Consider the following 22,682-nt stretch of genomic DNA (forward strand, 5'->3'; position numbering starts at 1 on the left):
GAAGATCATGTGATCGCTGGTTCCAGTGAAAGGGACATTAGCAACAGCAAGAATGGTGGAATCCCTGAGCAGGAGGAATGAGACTTTCACATTGTTTCATCCATGAATCAGACTGGTTTACTCTGGGCTGGCAGATGATGGACTGTGGTTCTGATGACAGAATCAAGATTAGAGATCTGATGCTTTGTTCTTCAACAAAGGTTATTGCTGAGCGCGAATTTGAAGGATTGTGTGTTGATTTGGGCTGGGATTCACCCGAGTAACAGCCTCCAAGTTATGCCGTCAGCCACAACACATTCGCAAAGGAATCCAGTGGGTTTCAAAGGTATTTATTGTTGGATTGCAATACCTCTCGTGTGTCACTGCTAATCCGCGTGTTCTTTAAATGAAGACTTCAAGTAAACAAATGCCAATTTCAAAATGTATTTAGCAAATAGAATCAATTCAAGATACAAATATTACAGAGCTCCGGACCAGTTCATAACCCTAGCAACAACAGAGTCAATTGTCAGGGCATGAAGTCTGACAACCTAACTATCCCTTGGCCCAGTTTATATAGAAAGACATATGTAAATTATTGATGCTAATTCAGTCCAATCTAGTCCTTCTTCTTGGATGACCTCATCTTCTTCTTCCATGCCTCCTTTGGTGTTGGTGCAGTCCTTCTTCTCCATTGTCTTCTCAGATGGCCAGATCAGAGGTCTTATTCCTGTCCAGGTACTTATCAATCACCAGTAAATTATGCTGTCATGTTTTACGATGGGGGTCTACCATTTCCTGTCTGCCTGGCTCCAACTGTCTAAGCAGTATTCATGTCAAGGAAGGGTCAACTGACTTGCTTATGTGTATTCCTACTAAAGATTATATACTATACCTAACTTCTAAACTAACTGTAACATAAAACAAAAACATATAGTATAACACATGCTAATAAGATAAAAGATGCTAACAAGATATAATAATTCTCTTCATTATTCAGAGCTGTGAGGCGGGGGTAATAGTCCTGTGGTTAAGGACATGGACGCCAGCGGTACAGTACAGTAGAGGGCAATGAATTGTTAGTATTGGCTTAGCGTAGGCTAGGCCAATACTAACAATTCATTGACCGCTCCCTTTGATGTAATCAAGAATAATAGAAGTTTAATCATGGTGCCATCTTCTTTAGATGTTCCCGGATCTGTCCAAGCGTTCTCTGTGGATTACCTGCTGGGGTACATTGATTCCAGTGATACCAGAGTTAGGGTTAATGTGTTAGGGTGTTAGTATGTTAGGATGTTAGGGTTAACATGTGATGTTCACTCTGCAACTTCAAAGGGACCAGTCCACCTGTGCTCTGACCACTTTCACTTGATGACTCTCAGAAGAACCCACTCAGCTGTGTGTGGAATTCCTGGATCCTCACTGACTGTTGTTACAGAGGTTGCCTGTTGGGAGAAAACTGAGAGAATCGTTTTTAGTTGAACAAAATAAGGCTTATATTTCAGAAAAGGTGCTGGGCTAGCCAATGGATTTTCTGCTCCTGGTCCCGGAAAGAGAACACCCCTCTCGAGCTCAAAGGGGGTGAATCCTGTTCGGGAGCTAACAGAGCTTCTTACTGACATCAAGGCTATTGGAAGTGCCTGTGTCCATTTCATCCCACTGTGAGCACATATGTTGCCAATTTTGCTCTTCAGTGTTTGATTCATTCTTTCTACCTTCGCCAAACGCCTTCTCTACTTCTTGTAAATCTTTATTCTTAAAATGAGTTCTATTATCAGACCTGATTTGTTTGGGGAAACCATGTGTCGGATTAATCAAAAATTTAATAACACTTTTTGCATCTTCCGCTTTTACGGGAACCGCCTCTGGCCAGCCAGTGTATGCATCCACTGCCACCAAGAGGTATCAGAACCCATTGACTCGATCTAACATATCAGTGAAATCTATAATTTTCTTGCCCTGTCATGGGGGCAACTGGAAACTTGCCCTCATGTGGTCGAATTGTTGATTTTACATTAAAGTGTGTGCATATTGAACATTCTCTGCATCATTCATGGTTTCCAGCAGTGTGTCAGGCCGTGGGCCTCTTCCAGAACGGCATCTAACAGACCGGGCGGGAGAACAGGTCTTCTGTCTGGGACCCGCCAAATTCCTTCAACTTTCACAGCCCCCCTTTTCCTTCCAAACTGTTTTTTCATGTGGAGAAGCTTCTTCTTGATCACAACTAAGTCTTTCCCTGTCGTATCTTGGAAGCATTTCATGAACTGTTTTCTCTACCAACAACAAATTGTGGCTTGGTTTATAACCTGCAGCCTTCTTTGCTGCCTGATCTGCAGCCTCATTACCTCTTCCCTCCAGAAAGTTCTCTTTACTATGACCTTTGCATTTTACGACTGCGACCTCCGCTGGTTCCATGAGTGCCTGTGTCATTTGCCTCATCTCTGCCTCATGTTTTATAAGAGAGCCTGATGCTGTGTTAAAACCTGCCCGCAACCATTGACAACGTTCTAACTGGTTAGCTCCCACTACATATGCTGAATCTGTATAGATGGTCACTCTCTTTCCCTTTGATATTTCTAATGCTCTAATAACTGCCTTCAATTCTGCAAGTTGTGCTGACTCTTTACCTGTTAGGTTTCCTGTTTCCACTTCTTCAAAATCTTCTTCTAATTTTCTAACTATTGCCTAGGCAGCTTTCAGCCTCTCCTATGTGTGTCTGAAACAACAGCCATCTGTGAATAGTATTTCATCTGGGTCCTTTAACGGCTCCGCCTTAAGATCTACTCTGTTTTTTTTAATCTTTCCTCACTTTCTCCTCACATCTGTGTGGTTCGCCCTCTCCCATACCATCTGCCATATTGATCCCTTCATGAGTGTATGTTATGTGCGGTGAAAATCTTGTCCATCCTGGTCTGCTTAAGTGAGGTCATGGTGAATGCTGCTGAGCTGACCAGTGATAGCACACTATGTGTTGTAAGAACTGTTAGAGCGTAACCCATCACTAAATGTGCTGTTTTTTGTAAAACTTTTGCTACCCCTGCTACATGCCTGACACATGGTGGCTGCCTGTTTTCAATGGGGTCCAGCATTATACTTGCATACATTAATACTTTCCTTTCACCCCCTTTTTTCTGAAAGAGAACACCATTTACTGTATGTTCTCCTTCAGAAACATCCAAAAAGAAAGTATCTTTATATTCCAGAACTGCCAAAACATGCAGATGTCGTGAGTGCCTGTTAAAGAGCAATGAACGCTTTCTCTCCCTCAGTTGTCCATGTTAGCCAGGCTGCCAAATTACGCATTCCCTGTTCATTCACCATTGCACGTAGGGGCGTAGTCTTTTCTGAATATGTAGGAATAAAATGTCTACTATAGCTCGTGAGACCCAGAAATGACAACATTTCCTTTACAGTCTCTCATACCAATCATTTTGTTCAGCAAAGTCGACCTGCGCAGCCACACCTTCAGGCCCAACACACAAACACGGTGATGTAATCATCCAGAAACTTCGCTGTAACTTTTCTCTAAACCAGGGGTGGGGAACCCTTTTCATATCGAGGGCCATTTTAATTTTAATACTGTTATGAACACATACCTAGGGATGCAAAAAAAAGACAAAAAAAAAAAGTCTATAACCACTGTGTTACTAAGTCTCATGATTGCTGCATTTGAGTTTGAATTATTTATTTAGCACACATGCATATAAAATCACCAAAAAAATAGAATAAAATGACAAGTAAAATATGTTTTCATGATCATACAAAACAATAAAGAGGTGCAGAGTTGAGGCAAGAGACCTGTAAGGGCCTGTTCGAGGCCTCTACTCACAAAAACTGCAATACAACAAGATAATCAAGAAAATAAATGAAAAAGAAAGAAAGATAAAGACAATAACAACAACAACAACTAGAAAGCACTCGGAGAGCGCAGACCTCCGCCAAGCGCAACAATTCCTGGCATATTGTGATTTCCACCATAAATATTAGTCCCACATATACTTGACCATAAAAACATACCGTTAGCCACTGGAATCATAACAATATATGTCTTAGTTCAATAGTTATTCACGGAAAAAAATTCACGCTTTGAAACAATTTTACTTTGTACGGCGCGAGCGCCTCAGCGGCGGCTACGAGGCGCGTTCACGAACTCTCCTTCGGCGTGAGGTTTCAGCTTCGTGGCTATTAATTCACTCACCACAAAACTTGCACGCGTAATATTCTCTCTGTCGGTACATGGTCGTGTGAAAGCTGCTTGTTGAGCCTCCAAACTCCGGCGAAGAGCGTTAATTTTATCCGAACTCATCTGTCCTTTCAACTCGTCGAGTTTAGCGTGTTTCGCTAGGCATTATTCGTCCGTGTCAATCAGTCCAGCCCACTACGTACATCACATGCTGTGTTCACTGACCCTGACCTTGACTCGGACATAACATAACCGTCTGTTTTATCTCAGAAAACGGGAAAATATTTCCTCGTTACGAAAGAAATTTCAGGATACGAAAGGCAAAAATACGCTACCGCTGCTACTCGCAGCTCGCGGAGTTTAGCGAACGGTCCCACTGTATAAGTGCACATATAAAACATAAAAATCTTATTGCGTTGCGGGCCGGTAGAAATGGTCTCGTAGGCCGTATACGGCCCGGAGGCCGGAGGTTCCCCACCCCTGCTCTAAACGCATCCTGATACACCTCATTATTCTCACGGTCATAAAACAGAGTGACATGATAGGGATCAACTGGCGGGGCAAAGGGACTCAGCATCGACAGCCAGGGCCTCCAGCTCTGAAACAATGCCACAACACCGACACCAGGTGAGGTCTCAGGCTCAAGTTCTCCCCAATAAATATCCGCCCACACCCCCTGTTCTAGAGAGGGTGTCACACTCATCAGCATCTGTCCCTTCACACCTTGGTGTGGAATACAGCAGTTCAGTTTCAGTCCATTAGGAAATTGCACCACAAGACCTTTGTCTCCACACAGAATCGCTGCTCCTGTCCTCACCAGGAGATCTCGTCCCAACAGGTTGATAGGGCAATGTGGTGAAATGACAAAGGGGTGCAACACAGTCTGTCCAGCAAAACGAGTCACTAATGGCACAGAAAACGGCAGTCTCTCCGGGCTCCCTGAGAACCCCACAAGCTCGACGGTGTCAGATGAGATCGGCTCCGGTGATAAATTCCATGAGACGGTGGAACACTGCCTGGTACCTCCGGGTAGTTGTGATATGGACAGTCCCTTTGCCAATGACCATACCCTTTGCAGGCATGACACTGATCTTGGCCTAAGTACCCGCCCATCAAGCCGTATCCCTGCCCGCCGCGTCTCCCACGCATGCCTCCCCTTGGACTGACCCAATACAGGTTTATCGGAGCAAAATCTTGGTGCGGACCTAATGGATCTGGCTGCACCTGCCGAGGAAACTGCTGAACCATCTGTTTTTCTTCCTTTCGTTTATCATTAAGCTTTTTTTTTTTTTTTTGAGGCTTTTGCCTCATCTAACTGCATTTTTAGGAGCTGTTCCTGCGCTGTCATCACCCCCTCTTTCTTTCCCTGTTGTTTAACTTTAAATGTGTTGATGTGGTGAGAGAGATGTCTCTCCCAGACATCTGCCGTACTGCCTGGAAGGTCAGGATTTCCTTCCATGGCTTCTTTCACTGACTGTGGAAGTCCTAAAATTATGGCCTGACGGAACAAAGTGGTGTGTAAATTATCTGAACCAGGATGGCACCCTGTGGCACACATCCATTCCTCTTTACACCTTGTAAGGAATCCATGTGCCGACTCCCTTTCCTCCCACTTAAATCTTAAGTTCTGCATTGCTCCTGGAGATACTGAAAATATCTGTCTCATAGCTTCACCAACCCTGGTTGCACAAGGGCCAAAACGTGCAGCATTAGGTCTATCTTTAATACCTGCTGCTACCTCAACCTTATCCAAATCCCAGCGAGACACTTGTCTCCCTAAAATTCCTCTAAAGTCTCCCATCACCAACTGCATGCTCTGTGTTAAACTAAAAAGGCTTGAAATCCACTTGCCGCCTCCCTCTGCAGGTGGGGCATCTTATCCACTAAACAATTAATGTCTGTGATAGCAAATGGAACATATACCGGTTCCTGTCCTCTTTTCTGTATCAGAGGGGCCTGTAGCTGTGGTCTTTCTGAAACGGGCCCCCTATTCCTTGTGTGTATTCCTGTTCAACTCACCTCCTCATTGTTTATGGCCCCTGTCAACGGTAAACCTCTATACTCACACTCACTATCTTCCCCTGATTCTGATTCATAATTTTCCATACTTGAACCTGGATCTTTTTCATATAATTTTGTCTGAGATTCAACAGGCTCCTGAAGCTCCAATTCCCCAATAAATGTAGCCGGAAGTTTGAGGGTGTCTGTCTTACTCTCACTCTCCTCTTTATCACTGCCATAAATCAGTCTTGCCTTCTCCTCCCTGCGCTCAGCCCTGGCAAATCCTCCTGAGAGATCAGCTCTTTTCACTTGTTTTGTTTGATTGTTAAGTGTTTTAAAGACATTTAATGTAGATTTTTGACTGTCCTGTTTTTTAAATATAGTTTGTTGGGAGATTTTAGGGCGAACCACCGGGGATTCTTCTCTAAATTCATTTTTTTCTAACTTATCTTCAACCTCTCCCTGTCCCTGTTTGATCATTCTAACCTGTCTTCAAAGTTCACCCACTGTTTCATGTAACTCCTGCATTTCTTCATCTCTGTCCACATCTAACTGACCACTGTTAATAGACAAAACTGGCAATTGATACGGGGGTGGGGAAGAGGTAGTAGGTAATGATGGGTAAAGAGTGGTTTTAAGTATCAATGTCTGGTTTGGATCTTCTAATGAAGGCTTCTTTACATTGGGCACTTGTGTGACCCCCCTAGATCTGCAATAGTGCACTGCTGCACCTGCCACAGCCACAACATGTATCCTTCAACGCTTATCTTCTAACTCCTTACCCTGTTTTTGCCACGATTTTCCTGCTATAAAACCTAATTTTGGATTATCAAGATGATCCTGTAATATGGTGTGAGTTTCTGACTCCCACTTACACAATGCTTCAGCTAAATTGACCTTCACCTCTGGAGGGGGAAATATCTTTTCATCAAGAGTCCACTTCCACTGTTCTTCCACAGACCGGGGATAGGGAGAACATTCTCCCTGATCCCAGCACGATTTACCACATTCCAGTTCCATCTTTAACTATGCTCCCAAGTGAGATTGAATGTGAATGACTCCAACGGTCAACTCAATGCCTCAGTGAAACAAGCTTCTAGACCAAACTTCGTTGGTCCGGTTCCACTCTGGGGGTTAATTCCCAAGGACAAAGAGCCTTTTAATTCACGTTCACTCTGGCACTTTTCCAACCCACACAAAAACACAAATCTCGGGCGTCGGGAGTGTCCGTCCCATCAACTGCGCTCCGAGTCCCAACCCAAATCTTTTTCATATACAGTGCTGTGTATACAGCAATACAACGCTGTACTAGTTCCGGTTTACTCTAACCGTCTATTCCCTGTTTTTTCAACAGTACTTCCGGCCTCTAACCGTCTATTCCCTGTTTTTTCAACAGTACTTCCGGCCTCTAACCGTCTAATCCCTGTTTTTTCAACAGTACTTCCGGCCTCTAACCGTCTATTTTCCGGACTCTAACCGTAATTCCTGCAGTCGTTTCAATATTTTCTATATTTGTATCTGGAATTTATAACTAGGACACTTCAATTGACAGTGACGACAAATTTGGAAATTGCCAATGTGCAGAACTTTGATTAAACAGGTGTCTGCTTACCTTTTATTAGGGATCCCTTTGTCGTCAGTTGTCCTCTGAAGTGACCATTGTTGAATTCTCTACCATTTCCTGTCTGCCTGGCTCCAACTGTCTAAGCAGTATTCATGTCAAGGAAGGGTCAACTGACTTGCTTATGTGTATTCCTACTAAAGATTATATACTATCCCTAACTTCTAAACTAACTGTAACATAAAACAAAAACATATAGTATAACACATGCTAATAAGATAAAAGATGCTAACAAGATATAATAATTCTCTTCATTATTCAGAGCTGTGAGGCGGGGGTAATAGTCCTGTGGTTAAGGACATGGACGCCAGCGGTACAGTACAGTAGAGGGCAGTAATGAATGGGATAAAGCTTTATGATCAAAGCCCTTTGGCCTTAATCCTTGGAAGGGTCAAAATCCCTTGGTCCTTGGGAAGGTCAAAGTCCCTTGGCCTTGGTCCTTGGAAAGGTCAAAATCCCCTGACCTGAGAGGTCCGGTGTGTCCTGACTTGTTCAGATAGTGCTGCAGTTCTATTGGTACCAATAGATGGTGCTGTTGGACACTACCCTGTAAAGTTTCTTCACAGCCACCCCCACGTGTCTGTCTTCAGGGCAATAGTTTGTTCCTGGGTGAAGCCCTGAAATCTCATAAATATTAATAAAAGCTGCCAACCTATTGGTCCAAATATCATAAATATTAATAACAGTCTGAATCTAAAAAAAAAAAAAAATCAAGAATATTCCCTGGTATAAGGTCAGAAAATCCCAAGAAAATCAGCTTGTCAAAGGTATGGAGAACACAGTCTGAGGTTATGTAAAACTATTCATTGGCAACAAGTTTGTAGTCTGTCACCCAACATTAGTCATTAACTGAAGTGAGTCGGTAGCTTATCTGAAGACGCTTGCACGTCTCCACAGCGTCACTCCTGATCCACATCTCTGTAAAATGGAATCATCACACTCTAACCATCAACCATCTGATGCCACATATGAGATCAAAATCACTGTACAGTTAAAACAAAGGCAGTGGGGAAAAAACTTGTTTGCTTTCAAAATATTAGAATATAATATTTTGTTTTTTAAATGTTTTTCCATGTCCCATTATGAAGACAATATGGGCTCATGAAATTGCATTTGGAAAATTGCCAGGGTAGTAATATATGTGTGATACACATTATTACACTCACACAGGTAGAAACTGCAGTTTCAAGGAAGTGCAGTTTCTACCTGCTCAGGTCACTGGTTACTGTTCTTATCTGGTTGTATTTAAGCTGCTATAATCGTAGTTAGTAGTAATTAGAGTTACATCAATGAAGTCCAGCAGTTTCGATGAAAAACAGCAGCAGCAGCCAATCACGTCTCTCCTCGGCCAATCGGAGGACGGCTCCTTATTAATATTTATGAATACCCAGACATCGCCAAGGGTAAAAGTACCGCCTGGAGGACATTTGAACAACCAGAGGAAGTACGTCGGTTGGTGCTGGAACGAGACCAGTGAAAGCAGAAGTTCGCTCTCTGTAGTTTATGAACAACAGTTTGGGAACCCTCTCCCTCTCTCTTCTCTTCCTCCCTCTCTCCACTCTCTATCTCTCCCCCTCTCTCCACTCTTTCTCTCCTCTCCACCCATCTCCCCGAGTCTTGGAGCTCAGGGTTCAGCTTACTGTGGACCTGTGATGGAATGTCAGGATTCGCTCGTGTCTTTCCTCAGCTGGGCTCTGATTTTTGGGGGTCTGGTCTACCTGTTGCAACAAGTGAGGCAGATCCCCGCCCAGTACGGCCGTTACAGCCCGGCAGAAGGACCTACTTTTCCGGCCAAACTGGCCTGGTTCCTGCAGGAGGTCCCCGCCTTCCTTGTGCCGCTGGTACTGCTGCTGCAAAGCCCAGAGACCGGGGCCAGGGCAAGTGTATCCCTGTTTGCCTTCCTGCTGCACTATTTCCACCGGTGAGTAGAGAACCTGCTGTGATGTGTGTTTGAGCGCGCGCGCGCATTTTGTGCGTGTTTGTGTATGCGCACGAATGCGTGTGCGTTTGCGTGTCCATTGCCGGGCAGTTCCTCACGTTAAAGCAGCATCACTGATTGTGGACTTTACACATCCAACACATACACAAACAACCTGGAATCAACAATCCATTTTTATCACTGAATAACTTTTAAAACTACATTAAAACCAGCAGTCAGACAGAGGGGCTGGGCCCCAGAAAGGGCAGGGCCCCAGGAGGACCGAAAAGACTCCAGGAAATGCCAGGATTTTTACTTATAAGATCTTACCAGGTGAATCAGTTTTACAAACACAACTTTAACCAAAAATAATTTCTTTTTGATGAAAAAGTGTCGACCATGTTTTCATGGTAGAAGATGATGAAGATGAAGTTTAGTCGATGGTTGCTGCTCATCTCCTGCAGGAGCTTCATCTTTGCTTCCTTGACCCAAGGACGACCCGTCCCAGTGGAAATTGTACTCTTCGCTGCTCTCTTCTGTTGCCTCAATGGGTTTCTGCAAGGGCACCACCTGCTGCACTGCACATCTGATGAGGACACCTGGCCTCCCCGGGCCCACAAAGCCGTAGGTACATGTCACTGCGTAACCTCCCCTTAATTTCTGTCATCACCCACAAGCCTTTGCAGCCATTTCCATGGAGACCAAGGTTCGCAACAATGGTGAAATCATCTGAGAGAAACACAGTAGTAATAACCAGGAAATAAATGATTCCTGGAGTCTCATGATGGCGCAGTGCAGAAGAACTGACACATCAAAGGACACTCTTGTGTCAGGAACAGGGAGATTACCTGAACCAGGACGAGGCTCAGCTCTAGGAATGTGGGAACAGACAGATGCAGATGCAAACACATTGAACCTGTGTAACCGTTGTGGTTCATCAGCTGATGCAGAGGTCACACCTGACTGCTAGTGGCTCACTTGGTCATGGACAGAAGCTCTAGCAGAGGTTTCTCCTCTGATATCTGTAGATAAAGTTGAAGATCTCTCCTTGTTCTGAGGAAACCTTCTTTCATACCAGTTGAAATCTGATATTCCTGTGTGGATTTGAGCCAGAACTTGCTGAACTGGTCTGTGAGGAATGTTCTGACTCAACTGAGCATGACAGATAAAGACTGAGCAGATGCTTGTCATTAACCTCCTGAAAACCGCCTCAGACCTCCATACCGGCATCCACCGAGGACACAGCTGGAGGAGGAGCCATCACTTCCTGTTAACAGTGTCACTATCTGCTTGTGCTGCAGGTTTTCTTCTCTTCCTGGTTGGAATGACCATCAACATTCACAGCGACCACATCCTGCGTAACCTGAGGAAGCCAGGAGAGTTGGTGTACAGGATTCCTCGTGGTACAGTGGTTCCACATCTGTCCTCTGCTGCAGTGCTTGTCCACCCTGTTGAGCTGTTCTCTGCTGCTGTACAGGTGGAATATTTGAGCTGGTGTCTGGAGCGAATTTCCTGGGTGAGATTGTGGAGTGGTGCGGTTATACCGTGGTCGCTTGGTCCTTTCCTGCATTTGCCTTCACCTTCTTCACCGTGTGCTCCCTTGGACCCAGAGCCTACCACCATCACAGGTGTGTGCCTGTTGATATAACCAAAATACTTGTTCACCCCAGTGACCATGACAACAGAAAACCCTCTGCTCTCTCTTGCAGGGACTACGTACAGAGGTTTGAAGACTACCCTCATTCCAGAGCTGCAATCATTCCCTTCCTTCTGTGAAACTGCCCCATGATGTATTGCCTACAGCTGTACAGGACATCATGTGACCCTTAGTCCATCTGCAGGAAAAATGTGAAATTGTTTTTATAACGAATTGGAATCATCTTCTGAGGAATGATTATGGCTTTTATTGTGAAAGTTGTCACCACCTGTAGGGAATCAGCTTCCTTTTTTTGTTAATTTTATTTCTATCTTCAATTTATTTCAGTGGGCTTTGATCTTTCTGCAGGTACGGTTAAAAAAAAAAAAGACAGTTCAGGTGCTTCCAACAGCGGAGACCTTGGGTATCCTCTAGTCACTGAAGGTTATAACTCCACTTCAACTTTCACCTGGAGTTTCAAACATTCTCCATTTTTAAAGGAACCTTTTTGTTTCTGGCAGATTTGTGCTTCTAGTTTACTGCATAAAAGTCTACTGAATAAAATGCATTTTAACCAGGAAGAGGACCACGTTCTCCTGCCCTGTGCGTTCTGTGTCCAGAGTTCGTGTTGTGCTCATCAGATCAGTCAAATCACCAGAAAGCTGAAAACTGTACAGCAGCTGTTCTTCATCACAAACTCCAGCCAAGGAAGACAATGGTGATGATGAAGATGATGATAGCAATCTCCTCCTCCCATCTGAGACTAAAGTCCTGACGTTACCACATGCAGAACTGCACCAATCAAAACATCCAGCTTGAACCGGTTCAGACAACACATATTCTTCTCTTTCTTTTTTATTCCTATCTTCCTTCTTTATCTCCCCATCTTCCCTACTCTTCTTTTTCTCCATTTCTTCTCCCCCTCCTTCTCCTTCTTCTCTCCCTCTTCCTCCCCCCAGCGGCTCCTCGGCTCAATATCTGTCGGGGAAACTCACCGGCTCCATTTTGACGCGGACACGGATGATCGGCGGGTGGAGGATCAAGCTGCGGGCGGAGCTGCCGGTGATTCTACGGGCGTGGATCGTGTGTGTTGCGAGATGATTCTGTGAGAATCGGACGGTGCTTTTGTGCGCTGATTAGAGCAGCGGACGCTCAGATTCGGGTTTATTCTAATGAGTTTATTTCTGCTGCAGCTTCCTGAGCTGCTTTATTATAAGCAGGCTTTGTGTGAGCAGCTCAGCGGCTCTCGGTGTCTGTCAGGCCTGACTGCGACTCCTGTATCCAGCCGGACCCTGAGTGCTGCTGAGTGAGAGTGCTGCTTATGTAACGTGTCCGCAGAGGACGACCCTCCGCATGCGACTCTCAGGCTGCAGCTCTGCCGCAGCATAGCCTGGATCCGGATCAGACCTCCAACAGACTTATAGTTGTTCCAGAGTGATGCTGGACCATCCATCAACACGACGTCGCCAGTTGGTCTTCTCAAAGTGGTTCCCAGTCCAGGTGGAGCCACAGAGCTGAATGGCCCTTTGGCTCCTTCTGCTTTCTTGGCTCTCAACTTTAACTTCTTGTGTGAGTGGTTGATTCTATATTACAGCCTTAGGAATGTTGAACTCTTTGTGGTTCCTTGTGTTGGAGCCATTCTGTGGTTCTAAGTTCAGAGGCATCTCACATTGTCCTGGTTGCTCTTTCAGGTGGCTTCCTGGGACAAACCCTTTGGTCTGTGAGCACGCTAATGAGCGTTAACTTTGGGCTCATTTTCTACCTTAATAAAGGAACTGGAGCTGTTCATCATCAGCGAATTAACTTGAAATCAAAACTGGGAGGATCAGTTTGTTTACTTGCTCCTGCTTTTATCCTGACAGTCTAACTGCTGTAAAACAGTAGTAAGCTTGACAGTGAAAATAAAGGAAGTATTTCCATGGCACCAGAGAAATTTTGCTACAGCTGTACGTTTCCTCCTTCAGGTTCTCTGCAAGGATGCAGGAGTGAGCGTGTTCAGAGTTTTGATCTTCAACATGGCGATATTTGGCGGCGGCCAGCCGTGCAACAGTCTGGACAACTGCTCTGCCCAGACTGGCTCCAAAGATTACTGTTACTCCGCCCGCATCCGCAGCACCGTGCTGCAGGGGCTGCCCTTCGGGGGTGTACCCACCGTACTGGCCCTTGACTTTATGTGCTTCCTGGTAAACACACACGAGACAAATTTTTTGTGGAAATGCGGCTCAAACAGTACAGATATGGTTAAACTTTTATTTTGGAAACTGTATTGTTCTGTTACACACTGTTCTAACAGGAAGTCTTTGGTTTGCAGGTGCTGCTCTTTGTCTTTTCCATTTTGAGGAAGGTGGCGTGGGACTATGGCCGTTTGGCACTTGTCACTGATGCCGACAGGTAACATGTAGCTGTCGGTAGAAAGTCACAGAGACTCGCTTCTTTTGTAGCATTTGGGTGTTGTTTATTGTTTATTAATATTGACCTGTTACTCCTGGTTGATCACATGGTCTTTATGATGACCATAAATCTGGTGATGCCCAATGATAAGCCTTGTGATTGGTGCACAGATGCACCAGATCTTACCTTCAGTGTAGCAGGTGGCAACAAACACTCCTCCGTGCTTGTGCATGTGTATACGTGTGTGTTCATTCTAAAAAAGCATCTGTGCTAATGCTAACAGAAAGGATGTTAACACTGCTGTTTATTCTGACTGAACGTAGCCGAAGAAGAGACAGAAATAACTATGAGCCGGTGAAAAGGTAACGCCTCTATTGTAGCTCAATGTTTCACTCTGTGACGTGCTAGTAGGCTGTTTAGCAGCACACTGATGACCCCATTCTGTTTGTGTTTTTGGTCAGAAATCCGTTTGAGAGAAGAAAAACTGTTTGTAGTTGAAAAGGTTCCAATTCCTCTCTATGTGCCTGTGTGTTACCATAGTAATGAAAACAGTCAGAACACACTAACCTTCCTTCCTGTTGTGTTCTACAGCGTTTCCACAGCGCCACACTCGGAGACACAGGACAGATACGAGCGCCTGACCTCCGTCTCCAGCTCGGTTGACTTTGAGCAGAGAGACAATGTAAAGAACCTTTGTCGCCATGGTTCTTCCCTGTAAACCTTCCCTGTGTGATCGTTGTTTTTCTCCCCGCAGGGCTTCTGCTCCTGGTTGACGGCCATCTTCAGAATAAAGTGAGTAGCATCTTCAAAGGGATCAGGTGACTAACTATCGCCACCATGTGACACTTTTGAATTGTCCTTCAGGGATGAAGAGATCCGAGAGAAATGTGGCGAGGATGCTGTCCATTATCTGTCCTTCCAGCGACACATCATTGGCCTGCTGGTGGTCATAGGTGTCCTCTCTGTTGGCATCATCCTCCCCATCAACTTCTCTGGGGACCTTCTGGGTAAAAAGCCATCTGTGGTTCCAGGTGTCTGTGCAGTGTTACCACACAGATAGAGAACCCTCTAGCAAGTTGACATCTGGGATGGACTCGTCCGTGTGTCTGTTGACAAGGGTTTTCTCTCCTTGTTGGTTGTTTAACCACCTGCATTGTTCATGTCTTCTGATTTTAGTTAGAATTATCAGTAAAGACGCTTACATCAGCCAAGGAGCTTCTAGACCTCCTTCTAAAGAAGGTAACAGGAGAACTGTACCAGCCTTGTAGGTCCGTAGCTCTGTAGTTCTCTCTGAATTTGAGGATCAGATAAAGATCGGTGTGTTACAGTTAGGTGTTCCCTCAGGTTCTTTACCGTTCTTTGGTAGAATGGTAGCCTCTGTTCTGGTCCTGGTTTTAGCTGAGTTCTGTGGGGGCTACTGATCAAGCGTCAGTTCATGTCAGTGTCTGAAGGTGTGACGTTAAATATCTGCTGATGTTCGTTCCAGAAAACAATGCCTACAGCTTTGGACGCACCACCATCGCTAACCTGAAGTCAGGGTGAGTGTTTAGCTTAGCTTAACTTATCTTAGCTTAGCTTGGCGCAAAGAGCTGAAATGAAGAGACACCTTTGTCTTCTGGTTTGTGTCCAGGACCAACCTCCTGTGGTTGCACACCTCTTTTGCGTTCATGTACCTTCTGCTGACCGTCTACAGCATGAGGAGACACACCTCAAAGATGCACTACAAGGAGGACGACCTGGTAGGAAGGAGGAACAGTCGAGAGGTTCGTCTGCATCTTTGTCTTCATCAGCACTCAGAACAGGTTCATGTGTTGCAGGTGAAACGCACTTTATTCATCAACAGCATCTCCAGATATGCTGAGGAGACTCAGATCAAACAACACTTTGAGTAAGTTCCTTCACTGAATCTGGAAGGACATGGGTAGTTCTGGTTGTCTCATAGTCACCATTTTTTGTACGCCCTATGTTCTTCTGGTTCTTCAGACAGGCGTATGAGAACTGTGTTGTTTTGGAGGCCCGGATCTGCTACAATGTGGCCAAACTCATGTCTCTGAATGCTGAGAGGTAAGTCAGCAGAAACCGAGTCACTGGCACGTTCACGTCAACCACATGTTCTCATCTCTTCAGGAAGAAGGTGGAACGCAGTAAGAAGTTTTTCACTGACCTGATGGCAAAGGAACACGTTCCCACCATGATCAATACCAAACCCTGTGGACACCTCTGCTGTTGTGCCATCGCTGGCTGTGAAGAGGTGACGCAAACCTTTATCCAGGTTGTCAAAGGCTCCCCCAGTGTTTCCAGGAGCAGGCACACACTACTATTGATGGTTAAGATTCTGCTGTTGATGGTTAAGGTTCCAGTGATGATGGTGAAGGTTCTACTGTTGACGGTTAAGGTTCCGCTAATGATGGTTAAGGTTCTACTGTTGAGAGTTAAGGTTCCACTGACGGTTAAGATTCTAGTGTTGATGGTTAAGGTTCTACTGATGGCAGTTAAGGTTCTGCTGTTGATGGTTAAGGTTCTGTTGACAGTTAAGGTTCTGCTGTTGATGGTTAAGGTTCTGTTGACAGTTATGGTTCTACTGTTGATGGTTAAGGTTCCACTGATGACGGTTAAGGTTTCACTGTTGACAGTTAATGTTCTACTGTTGACAGTTAAAATTTAAATGTTGACAGTTAAGTTTCTACAGTTAAGGTCCCAATGATGTTGGATAAGGTTCTACTGCAGATGGTTAAGGTTTCACTGATGACAGCTAAGGTTCTACTGTTGACAGTTAAGATTTCACTGTTGACAGTTAAGGTTCTACTATTGATGGTTAAGGTTCTACTGCTGATGGTTAAGGTTCTACTGTTGATGGTTAAGGTTCTACTGATGAAGGTTAAGGTTCTGCTGTTGACTGTTAAGGTTCCACTGTTGACAGTTAGAGCTCTATAGTTGATAGTCAACGTTCTACTGCTACTGCTGTTTTCCAGATGCAGAGCTGGCTCCAGCCCTTAACCTAATTGTTCGGTTTGCCGGTGTGCGGGGGCATGTCCCTCTGTTAGCATCTTAGCGAGGATTGTGTGTTGTTGTGCAGGAGGAAGCTGTCAGCTTCTACACCAGGAGAGAAGTCAAGCTGAAGGAGGAGTACAGGAAGGAGAAGGAGAAGGTCCACACCAAACCTCTGGGCATGGCCTTTGTCACCTTCCAGAATGAGGCCATGACGGCCATGTAAGTACGGAACAAACAGAACCTGTCTCCACCTGAACACCAGCTCGTCCCACCAACTGTCTGCAGACGTTCTGTCAGCTTTGACTCATTGGCCCCGCCTCCCGCTGTTGACTCAGCCTGTTGTTTCTTCACAGTATTTTGAAGGACTTTAATGCGTGTCAGGTTCAGGGGTGCCGGTGTCGACAAGAGCCACGGTCTTCTCAGTTGAGTGAAGTTCTTCATGTGCATAACTGGAATGTCTCTTATGCTCCCGACCCTCAGAACGTCCGCTGGTACATGACAAAAAAAATGTTCAGATCTCCTAAACAGCTGCAGCCTTGGTAAGCTGATCTTTCCTCCTGCAGGGAACATCTCTCACTGGGTGGGATCTCCTGGTGGATCCGTTGCTTCATCATCAACTGCATCCTTTTCATCCTGCTCTTCTTCCTCACCACACCTGCAATAATCATCTCTACCATGGACAAGTTCAATGTGACCAAACCTGTGGAGTACCTGAACGTAAGAACTTCTTCATGGACGTTAGCTCTAAAATAATTCACCGCTAACACCCTATTGCTTCTGCTCAGAATCCCATCATTACCCAGTTCTTCCCGACTCTCCTGCTCTGGGCCTTTTCTGCTCTGCTGCCCACTATTGTCTACTACTCTGCTTTCTTTGAGGCCCACTGGACCAGGTATCAGAGCACCAGCACTGTGAGATTCTATCAAGGCTTTTCTCAGTAACAGCTAAAGGTGGAACTGCTGCTCCAGTTTCTGCTGTAGTTTGTGTTTCCTGACCAGAACTCAGGTTCACAACAGTCTGTAAATTTATACTGATAGGATGAGTAAGAAAATAAATCCAGTCCAGTCTAGTCTAGTCTAGTCTATTGCATTGTAGTCCGGTCCAGGTGTGAGGTGTTGCCGGTCTGTTGCTGCAGGTCTGGAGAAAACAGGACCACAATGCACAAGTGTTACACCTTTCTGATCTTTATGGTTCTGCTGCTGCCATCTCTGGGACTCAGCAGGTGATTAACTTGCTGACTGATGCTAACCGACAAGTCCCTGACGTCCTCACTGAAACCTGTCTGTCCTTGTCAGTCTGGACGTGTTCTTCCGTTGGCTCTTTGATAAGAAGTTCTTGGCTGACGGAACAGTCAGATTTGAGTACGTTTGTCATTATCTTTAAAACTTTTTGAAATATATCATAAGATTAAAATGACCAAAGTCCGGACCCTCATGTCCTTGCAGGTGTGTCTTTCTGCCTGATAATGGAGCGTTCTTCGTCAACTATGTGATCGCCTCAGCATTTATCGGGAACGCCATGGACCTGCTGAGGATCCCGGGTCTGCTCATGTACATGATCCGGCTGTGCCTGGCTCGCTCAGCTGCTGACCGCCGCAACGTCAAGCGGGTGAGGACTGAAACAGAAGTAGCTAGTCAGCTATGGATGGTAATGGGTAAAGGAAGAATAATCGGAGGTGGATGTGCATCTAGGACTTGTTCTTTCTGTGGGACTGCTGGATCTGAACCGGGACCCTGTCTTTGGTCTTTGCAGCACCAGGCCTACGAGTTCCAGTTTGGAGCTGCATATGCATGGATGATGAATGTCTTCACAGTGGTGATGGCCTACAGCATTACCTGTCCGATCATCGTTCCGTTCGGTCTGTCTCTGTTGTTTCTTTGGTGACTGTACTAGCATGACTCTTACAGTACTGTAGCTTAACATTAGTCAATCGTAAACACTTTTTGGGTGGTCCCGGGTGAAAGACGACCATTGTGGTCCAGGCTCTAAAACAGTGGTCTTATGAGTGTGAGATGGTCAAGAACGGCTGTTGCCATGGGTTCATGGCCAAAGATAAAACTCTGATGCGTTAGAAATTTAGGATGGCAATGTCACAGTGTGACAGCTGCCACCACTTCAGCTGCTAAAAAACCCATAGAAATGGAGCTGGTAGTGTTAGCATGAAATGCTAGTAGATGTGAATAAATACAAACCTTCCTCCACAAATCTAGCATCCCAGAGACAGGATTGAGTCCATGTTCTCTTTGTCGTCTTCTCAGACTCTTTTCTGCACAAGAACATGGTTGTAGCCTGTGAGCCTTCTCACGTGTGCTGGTGCGGTGCACTGATGATGTCACATAATGAGTACTGATGTTACCTGCAGGTCTGATGTACATGCTGCTGAAACACCTTGTGGATCGATACAACATGTACTACGCTTACCTGCCTTCCAAACTGGACAAGAAGATCCACTCTGGAGCTGTCACCCAGGTGGTGGCTGCACCCATCCTCTGCCTCTTCTGGCTGCTCTTCTTCTCTACTGTACGCACAGGTGAAGCCTTTGTAAAAGCTCATCACGTACACAAAAGCACCATGCTACCACATTCCATACGATTGTTGTTGGGGGAAGAGTTTAAATGTAACACAAACAGGAAGTTCATCAGTGTTGTCAAGCAGATTTGTGACTGATAGGATCAATAACAAGAAATAAAAATGGTTAAAATGTTTGATTTGAATCACATTATCAGATCATTTAGATGAAACATTGGAGTCTAGCAAAAACCACTGGTTTTTGTTTTGATCCTTTAGACTTCTTGGAGATTAGCTCACTAAGTTAGCAATATAAAGTTAGTAACTGCTCATTTCCATTAGTATGTTAGCATCCAGCTAGCAAACAAAGTGCTTCCTGTGCAGCTTCAGCTCTATTCCTGCTCTGAAGCATCAGATTCATTACCAATGCTGCTGTTAGCTTAACTGCTAACATCATTGCTGCACAACCAGCAGAGAGACACATCCAACTGTGGGTTAGGAAATGCTAACTGTGCTAATTCAAATGTGGTGTGGCGACAGGCTTTGAGACACCGACCTCCATGTTCACTCTTGTGGTGCTGATCATCACCATCGTGGTCTGCCTGTCTCACGTCTGCTTCGGACACTTCAAGTACCTGAGTGCTCACAACTACAAGGTGGAGTAGCTTCTTGGTCACACCCGTACACGATGTTCATCATCACTTCATAGCACATCTGATTGTTTGTGTGTGCGTCAGATCGACACCAAGGAGAGCAACATAGATGCTGTCGAGAATGGATGTCCACCTCGGCCTTCGTCGCCACCCACCACAAAACCTCAGGTCAGTTGGGATTTAGCCGCCTCTTGCCACGGTGAAAACATCCACGTGTACACCAGAACAGTCACAAAGGAACTCTTTGGTCTTTCTGGTCCCACAGCAGCAGATGTATATTGCTCAGGTGCTCCAGGACCCAAACACTGAGGAGCCCGGCGGTGGCAGTGGCGAGGAGGACCGGACCTCATCCCAGGATGAGGAGATGATGAATGGAGGGAACAACATAAATGAGGCGGATTTTCAGTCAGGGGAGGACAGTCTCATCGCTAACGAGGTCCATCAGTAGTTGGAGGCGGAGCTAGAGGGGAAGGGCTGTTCTAAAGGAGTGGCTATACTAATATACTACACACATTCTCACCGTCTCTCTCACACTCGCACACAAACTCTCACTCACACAAACTCCCACACTCATAAGCTCTCTCACACACAGACACACACACACTCAAGCTCGCACACTCTCTCACACACCCTCTCACTTTTCCCTAAAACGCCCCAACCTTGAACGTTGCTCTCCACAGGAACTCACTGTATGAAACCACCAGCCTTGTTCGTTCGTTTGTTTGTATTGGGAAGGCTGGACCAGTTCTGTCACCAAGGTTCTTCTGACATCATCAGACATTCTGCATCAGCTGGTAACATAGAAGAACCTCACTCCTGTGTTTCCATGGAAACTGTGGATTTTCCCACCTATTCGCAGAGCAGTTTTGCTTGTTGGTGAAGTCCAGGTCTGAGGTTCAGAACAAACATCATGGGACCCGATGGCGGGAACGTTTGTGTCGGTTCTCATCAGACAGAACCTTTGAAAAACAATAATGTTCTTGCTCTCGACCACTCACACAACTCACACCTGTATGTCTCTGTGTTTGTGCGTTCACCTGCACACAGCTGCGGCCCTGTGGTGGCTACAGGTTGGAGGACCTGCCCTGTCGATCAGTGACGTTCATGCTCAGATGTGAAACGTGGGTGAAACAATGTTTTTATGATGAACTCCGGCGCTGTGAAATGGACCCTGCTGGACTGGGTTTCTGCTGCACTGGGTCTGATAAATAGACTTCCTGTTTCACAATCATCTGACGTGTGTCAGAACGGGGAACCTGATGTTTTCAAGTGTGTCGTTGTCATGGTTGTAATGGTTTGAAAAAGCTTTATTGCTTTCTGTTTTTGGTAATTTTTCTTGTGGTTGATTGTTTTTGATCCACTTCCTGTGGGCTGGAGCAGCGTTCACTGATTCCTCTTGTCAGAAGAAGAGAAGCATAATATTTTTGTAATGTGCTGAATGAATCACGTGATAATGAAGATTATTACATGAATGCAGACAGCTTAGAGATGATGCTACTGTGCAGCTGAAAGTTATCAACAACTGTTGCTTGTTTTTGCTTTTCTTGGTTTTGTAATTTCACGCTTCAAGAATGTGAAGCATGAAAATAATGAATGGACAAAATACAGCCTGTAAATATCCATGGATCTGTACCACCGCTCACACAAAGAGTTTATTCACCCTTTCATTTCTTACCGTGATTTATGATATTTGATCAATAAAATCTGCTTTCATCTGCGGTTGTCTCCTGATAGGAAGTTATCTGTGGAAACAGACTGCCTATACTGGGGCTGGTTATAGTGGGACGGGGATTGGATCCCAGTATATTTAAGAATTAAATTGTTTTTTATTCACAGCATATTTTGTGACGTGTGCATTTGATGGTTGTACGTATTCATTCCCTTCGATTATCATGACTCAGTTGTTATTTACCTGCTGTGTGCACTACCCACCAGGTGGGGGTGATACCGCGTCAGCTCCGTTTTAGGGAACTAAACTAAAGAAGAATCAGCCAACCTGGATGCTAAGTGTTAGCAGCTGGCTAACGAAGACAAACAGGAACGTAATGTCTAGAGCTTCTAAAGTGGTCTTGGGAGTTTCTGTGGTTTTGACGCTGAGCACCGTGACCGCTGTCCACCTCAAACAGACTTGGGACAGGCAGGTAGGACTTTCGGAAGCGACCGCCGTAATAAAAGCCGAACAAGCTGCATGTTGGCTCGACAGTAACGGTCTAGCGATCAGCGAAGGTCCCGTTGGTCCGAGTAAGGAGCAGGAGCGAAACATCTTTGATTTAGAGAGCACACCCATAAAATAGATCTGATGGTGCAACTGGGTGCCAATACCCAAAATATTTACTTTATAATAGTTTGATTTTAAGAATACAGTTTTTACGTTTGAGTCGTTCAGCTGAATCAATTTGTTTTCATGTTTTAAGAAACCTGTAGATTGTACGGAAATATAATGCCCTTCTAAGTCTCTAAAAATTGAGTTGAAATAACTAAAACCTGACTATTTAATGGACGACTGGTTAAATAAATTTCCCTGAGTAACTCGGGGATGAAATTCCCTTAGTAACCATGGTGATGATGTAACGATTCCAAACTTCTGGTCACATTTATACCCGCAGCGTCTACACGACGGTGTGCTCAGAGATCTGGAACGGTTGGAAAAGAAGAAGGAGAATCTGAGGTTACTGGAGGAGCAAAGAGTTCTGACCCGACAACTGGAGTACGAGAGACAGGGCAGGGAGACGTAGGTCCACCAACAACAGTTGCCTGGTGAGATCACTGATGACCTAGACGGGTCAATGTTCCCACACACC

The 22,682-nt window shown here is 45.2% G+C and overlaps 3 protein-coding genes and 1 long non-coding RNA gene across 13 annotated transcripts; 3 read left to right on the forward strand and 1 right to left on the reverse strand.

The window, feature by feature from the left end:
- Positions 1–29: 29 nt before the first annotated feature.
- On the forward strand, positions 30–11,919 carry srd5a2a (steroid-5-alpha-reductase, alpha polypeptide 2a). Of its 2 annotated transcripts, XM_057036093.1 has the most exons (7): positions 30–325; positions 661–717; positions 9,472–9,705; positions 10,167–10,330; positions 11,004–11,105; positions 11,180–11,330; positions 11,412–11,919. In XM_057036093.1, exons 2-7 carry the CDS (start codon positions 686–688, stop codon positions 11,476–11,478), a joined length of 750 nt encoding a protein of 249 aa, XP_056892073.1. In that variant the 5' UTR covers positions 30–325; positions 661–685; the 3' UTR covers positions 11,479–11,919. The 2 variants fall into 2 exon arrangements, with proteins under 2 accessions (XP_056892073.1, XP_056892071.1); XM_057036091.1 differs by lacking the exons at positions 30–325; positions 661–717 and having other exon boundaries at positions 5,497–9,705.
- LOC130527566 (uncharacterized) lies at positions 314–5,440 on the reverse strand. The gene is made up of 2 exons (XR_008951068.1): positions 4,641–5,440; positions 314–3,497 (listed from the first exon to the last, which is right to left on the reverse strand). It is a non-coding gene; the product is annotated as an uncharacterized LOC130527566 (long non-coding RNA).
- Positions 11,899–21,599, forward strand: LOC130527410 (CSC1-like protein 2). 9 transcript variants are annotated; one of them, XM_057035881.1, is made up of 24 exons: positions 11,899–12,161; positions 12,298–12,400; positions 13,303–13,521; positions 13,650–13,729; positions 14,321–14,411; positions 14,484–14,521; positions 14,594–14,736; positions 15,216–15,267; positions 15,360–15,468; positions 15,547–15,617; positions 15,713–15,793; positions 15,857–15,980; positions 16,806–16,939; positions 17,074–17,211; positions 17,284–17,437; positions 17,506–17,612; positions 17,856–17,942; positions 18,016–18,081; positions 18,166–18,328; positions 18,473–18,578; positions 19,083–19,250; positions 19,769–19,884; positions 19,966–20,049; positions 20,147–21,599. In XM_057035881.1, exons 2-24 carry the CDS (start codon positions 12,359–12,361, stop codon positions 20,327–20,329), a joined length of 2,556 nt encoding a protein of 851 aa, XP_056891861.1. In that variant the 5' UTR covers positions 11,899–12,161; positions 12,298–12,358; the 3' UTR covers positions 20,330–21,599. The 9 variants fall into 9 exon arrangements, with proteins under 9 accessions (XP_056891861.1, XP_056891860.1, XP_056891862.1 ...); XM_057035880.1 differs by having other exon boundaries at positions 12,090–12,400; XM_057035882.1 differs by having other exon boundaries at positions 12,090–12,400; positions 20,150–21,599.
- Positions 21,600–21,872: 273 nt separating this feature from the next.
- Positions 21,873–22,638, forward strand: LOC130527546 (protein PET117 homolog, mitochondrial). The gene is made up of 2 exons (XM_057036187.1): positions 21,873–22,022; positions 22,488–22,638. Exons 1-2 carry the CDS (start codon positions 21,882–21,884, stop codon positions 22,614–22,616), a joined length of 270 nt encoding a protein of 89 aa, XP_056892167.1. The 5' UTR covers positions 21,873–21,881; the 3' UTR covers positions 22,617–22,638.
- The last annotated feature ends 44 nt before the right edge of the window (positions 22,639–22,682 follow it).

Source organism: Takifugu flavidus, chromosome 6 (genome assembly GCF_003711565.1).
Source record: "Takifugu flavidus isolate HTHZ2018 chromosome 6, ASM371156v2, whole genome shotgun sequence".
Classification (NCBI taxonomy): Eukaryota; Metazoa; Chordata; class Actinopteri; order Tetraodontiformes; family Tetraodontidae; genus Takifugu; species Takifugu flavidus.